Genomic DNA, 5,138 nt, shown 5'->3' on the forward strand with positions numbered 1-5,138 from the left:
GTTGGTACATTTAAAAATATTTTTTATATACAAACCATAGATTAGTGATGTGCACAGACAAAATGCACAACGTTTTGTGGAAATCTAATATGTGAAATAAATCAAAACATAGGAAGTAAAAAATTAGGCCGTCCAAGCAAGGCACCAGATGAATGGAACATGATGGGAAATAATTAGTACCACTCATTTGTGTAGACTAGCCCGTGCGAATGCACGGGTTGACGTCTAGTGGCATAAATTGACAAAATAATGGATTTCCATATTTCATTTGTATGCATTAGTATCCCTGAATGGTCAATGCTTTCTTTTCAAAACAAAAATAATCTGAACACTCGTACTTGGATTCGTATATACGTGCATGTACCCAATATATAACCACGTGTACATGTTATTTCACCATGATATCAATTAGTGGGTATTATACCTAACAAAAATATGTACGTGTTGTTTTATACTCAATGAAAATATACACATAAATGACATACCCTTTAATAAGTATGTGTTACTGTTATATTCCATAGAAATATACACATACATATACATACCTCAATATGAATATATATATGAATATACATACCTTGATGTTAATATACGCATGAATATGTATGTGTTAGTGTTATACCCAATAAAAATATTCACATAAATATATATAACTCTAAGCGAATTTAATTTGTATATACCCATAAATTTTACATGTTTTAATAAGCGGTGAATGTACCCAAGATACACACGTGTATATTTTATTAGACCGTGATACCAGTTAGTGAATATTATACCTAATAAAAATATGCACTTGTTGGTGTTATACCCAATGAAAATATGTATATGTTGGTGTTATACCCAATGAAAATATATACGTGTTTGTGTTATACCCGATGAAAATGTGTACGTGTTGGTGTACGTGCTAAAAATGTTGCGTATTATTTTTCTAAATAATTATCTTGCATCTACCATATATACCAAAATGTACGATAAATAATTAATTACAGTTTCCTATCAAGAAGGACAAATAATGACATGTATTAATTAGACAAACGTTATTACTTTCCATAGCAGTAGCGTCATGCAAGCAAATAGGAAAGTACTAATATAGGTATGCATGCAAAATTTAAACACATCTTATCAACGAAAACTATTATGATCCAACGGTATCTAGGCAAGGAGCCTGGGCACCTAGGTGTCCCAAACTGTCGTTCTCTCTCACACATGCTCACACTGTCTCCCGGTGTCTCACGCACACATGCTCTTTATATCTCCCTCTCTTCCTCTTACTACTATCTACGACTATTTTCACTAATCTCAGTTACAAACACTATTTCTCTCACATGCATACGCATGCACAGTCTCTGACGACCCTCTCTTTATACATATATCTGTCTATGTGTCTCTGGCACGCACACTATCTTTAGGCCTCTCTCATACGTATTGTCTCCCCCTCTCTTACTAGTTGACAGATATGATGCCATCAGATCATTCGTTAGAATATCCGTGCCGCAAATTCTTAAAGCACTTTCCTTCGAGATTAGTTAACTCAAAGCAGTCAGTCTACTCTGTACTTTGCACTAGAGCTGCTCACGCTAAGATTAACTACTCCGCCCGCTTTGAAAATAGTTTGGTCATTGCATAGGGGAGCCTTTGTATGGTAGTTGAGGTGGTTCCAACCAACACCATACTTTGTTTGCTTCCTCTGGGCCTCGTTCACAATCTTAAGAAAAGGTTACTAGTCCATTCCAGTAGTGCATACAACAGTACAGAATGAAGCATTTTAGTAATATTGTAAGTAGAAGAAAAAAATCCTAATGCAACGTTCTAAAACAAGACAAAAGTTGGCAAACCCCGAAAATATAGCACAAATCTCAAAGCAACGGTGAACAGCGAATCCACATGCACTTATTTGGTTCGGTGCATGGTAGAATTGTTTTTCTCCAGAGAAGAGCACCGATTCTTACTTCGGTTCGATTACCATTTAACCAGAGAATAAGTGACTAAGAAGTAAGGAGTAAGAAAAACATTGCGGAACCGAAGATCCGTAGATAGACAAGGAGGATACATGCTATGCATGACACTGTCACTGCCATGCTGCTGACATATGGCCAAAGGGGAGCAAGAACTTTTTTTTTTGATCAAAGAAGGGCTTGCCCCTTCCGATTTTCATTCTGAAAACCATAGAGTTCTACAAAAGAGTTCAAACGGAAACGAAAAGATCGAACCAGATCCACCGCGATCAAATAGCATCCCCAACAGCCAACACATGGCCGGCCACTCCACATAGCCCTAAGTTCGCAACTGCCAACCGAGTTCAAACTATCTAGATTACCATTACATCAAAGCAGAAGCAAAAGCAGCAAAAAGGAGCCAAGGATCTAGTCTACAAGAACACCAAACATCAGGTTCACCACCGCAGGAGAGTCTTTTTTTATTCCAATCTTGCTACATTGATTCTCCACCCCTGCTTGGCTGTGAACACTTCATTTGCTGCCTGTTCTAGCATCCTTGCTCCCAGCTCCAACGTTTTTCTTGACGACTCCTTTATCTGCATAATAGACCGGTCAATTAACCACCTGCACATTAGCTTGACAACATATAAAGGATCATTTATCCTTTTATTTTCAAAGACAATTGCATTTCTGCTTTTTCAGATTGACCAAAGCAGGGCTGAAATCCCCACCAGCACCAGTTTCTTATCATCTTTATTAAATTTCCTAATCCAGTCCCCAAAACAATCTTTTACACTAGATGGAACAGTTTTCAACCCACACACACATCTGACCAAACTCCATAACAACGAAGCAACAGAGCAAGAGAAGAATAAATGATCAATTGATTCATCTTTCCCACACAAGACACATCTTTTCTCCCCCTTCCAGCCTTTTTTAAGCAGCACATCTCTAGTTAGGATGCTTTTTTTATTAATCAACCATAAAAACACTTTCAGTTTTGCAGATACCTTGGTCTTCCACAAGTATTTCTGTGGGAATTTCATCCCAACAGCTATCAATTTTCTATATAGGGATCCCATAGAAAATTTCTGATCAGCAGTGAGGGTCTAGAGGACTTTGTCTGCCCCTCCCTGCAGGGGAGCAAGAACATAGACCTACACCCCGGAGCTGCCGCGTGTGGGTCCCATCCCGCTGGCGAGGTCGCGGAGCACGTACTTCTTCATCTTTCCGGTGGATGTCTTGGGCAGCTCGGCACGGAAGACCACGGTCTTGGGCACCATGAAGTGCGGCATGCGCTCCCGGCTCCATGCGATCAGCTCGTCCGCGGTCACGGTGCAAGCTTCCTTGAGGCTCACGAACGCACATGGTGCCTCCCCTAACACCTCGTCTAGCCGGGCCACCACCGCGGCCTCGTTCACCGCCGGGTGACCGTACAGCGCTGACTCCACCTCCATGCTGCTGATGGTGTCCCCGCCACTCACGATCACGTCCTTGGAGCGGTCACGGATCTCCAGGTAGCCGTCCGGGTGCATGACCCCGATGTCCCCCGTGTGGAACCACCCGTCGTCTCGGATCGCCGCCTGGGTCGCCTTGTCGTCGTTGAGGTACCCCAGCATGACGCAGCTACCGCTGAGCACGATCTCGCCCATTGTGGATCCGTCGTGGGGCACGCTGCGGCCCGTTTCGCTGTCGAGGATGGCCACCTCGGCCATCACCGGTGTGCGCACGCCCTGCCTCGTCTTGAGCCGCGCTCGCTCGGGCGCCGGCAGCTTGTTCCACTCGTCTTTCCACACGCACGACACCACCAGCCCCCCGGTCTCGCTCAGCCCGTACCCGTGGCTGACCTGGAAGCCGACGGCCTCAGCCAGCTCCAGCACGGCGGCCGGCAGCTGCGCGCCGCCCGTCAGGACACGCACCTTCCCTGCTGTTAGGAGCCTCCGCACGCCCTCGGGTGCGTTGGCCAGCACGTTGAGCACCATCGGCGAGGCGCAGAGGTGGGTGACGTCGTTGCGAGCGATGGTGGCGTAGACCTCGACGGCGTCGACACGGCGGAGGCAGACGTTGGTGCCGCCCACCATGGCCATCCCCCAGGGGAAGCTTGACCCGTTGGCGTGGAACATGGGCAGCGTCCACAGGAACGTCGGTCGAGCGGGCACCGCCCAGTCAATGAGCGAGTTGACGGTGATCAAGAAAATCCCGCGGTGGCAGTTGACCACCCCTTTGGGCGCCGACGTCGTGCCTGAGGTGTAGTTGAGGATCATGGGATCCCACTCGGTCGCCGGCCGGACCCAGGCGAACTCCGGGTCTCCCTTCTCGAGAAGCATCTCGTACGTGGTGAGTACTGCCACCTCATCGTTCGCACGCTCCTTCTCATAGTAGGGGTCCTCGACGAGGATGACACGCGGCGCAGGTTGGCCCCCTGGCGGCAGAAGGTGGAGCGCGTCGGTGAGGAGCGGCAGGAACGCCGGATCAGCGAAGACGATCTTGGCACTGTGGCCGAGCAGGACGGCCACTGTGGCCGCGTCGAGGCTCGTGTTGATGGTGTTGAGCACGGCGCCGCTCATGGGCACGCCGAAGTGCATCTCGTACATGGCCGGCACGTTGGGTAGGAGCGCCGAGACCACGTCGCCGCGGGAGACGCCCAGCGACACGAGCGCGGAGGCGAGGCGGAGGCAGCGTCGGAAGGTCTGGCTCCAGGTCCAGACGGCGTCATGGTAGACGACGGACCGGCAGCCGCCGAAAGCGGTGGCCGCACGCTCCAGAAACCCCAGCGGCGTGAGCGGGCACGCGTTGACGGGGTTCATTCCCAGCTTCTCCATGGCTTGGCTTGCTTTGGAATCTCGGACCTTTGAGGTAGGATTTATAGAACGGTTCGGCAGATGGGATGCCAATCAATGGAAAGACTGCCACAACATTGTCATCTTTTGAACTAGCAGGGTGGCCCCTCGGAAATCCAATGGTGCTTTCTGGGAATGCGTGCTCATGCGCGCGAAAATATCTTTTAAAATGCCAAAAGAATTCTAAAAAAATTATGTGTTCTTTGTCACATCCAAATCTACGTGCCAATTTGTAGGCAAAAAAATTAAATATTTTGCCCTGTGCAAAAAAAAACAAAAAAAACACCAAATGTTACCCCGAAATGTCACCCTAAATTTGCTTTTTTTCACCAGCGAAACACCATTGCCTCTGTTTCACATG

The 5,138-nt window shown here is 47.3% G+C and overlaps 1 protein-coding gene across 1 annotated transcript; it reads right to left on the reverse strand.

Moving 5' to 3' along the window:
* Nucleotides 1-2,883: 2,883 nt before the first annotated feature.
* LOC119324824 (probable acyl-activating enzyme 5, peroxisomal) lies at nucleotides 2,884-4,759 on the reverse strand. The gene has a single exon (XM_037598591.1). It carries the CDS (start codon nucleotides 4,757-4,759, stop codon nucleotides 3,095-3,097), a length of 1,665 nt encoding a protein of 554 aa, XP_037454488.1. The 3' UTR covers nucleotides 2,884-3,094.
* Between the last annotated feature and the right edge of the window lie 379 nt (nucleotides 4,760-5,138).

The sequence above is a fragment of the Triticum dicoccoides genome, chromosome 6B, assembly GCF_002162155.2.
Source record: "Triticum dicoccoides isolate Atlit2015 ecotype Zavitan chromosome 6B, WEW_v2.0, whole genome shotgun sequence".
NCBI lineage: Eukaryota > Viridiplantae > Streptophyta > Magnoliopsida > Poales > Poaceae > Triticum > Triticum dicoccoides.

Excerpts from the sequence above, each read along its gene's own strand:
- LOC119324824 (XM_037598591.1), bottom strand. The coding sequence starts at position 4,759 with ATGGAGAAGCTGGGAATGAACCCCGTCAACGCGTGCCCGCTCACGCCG.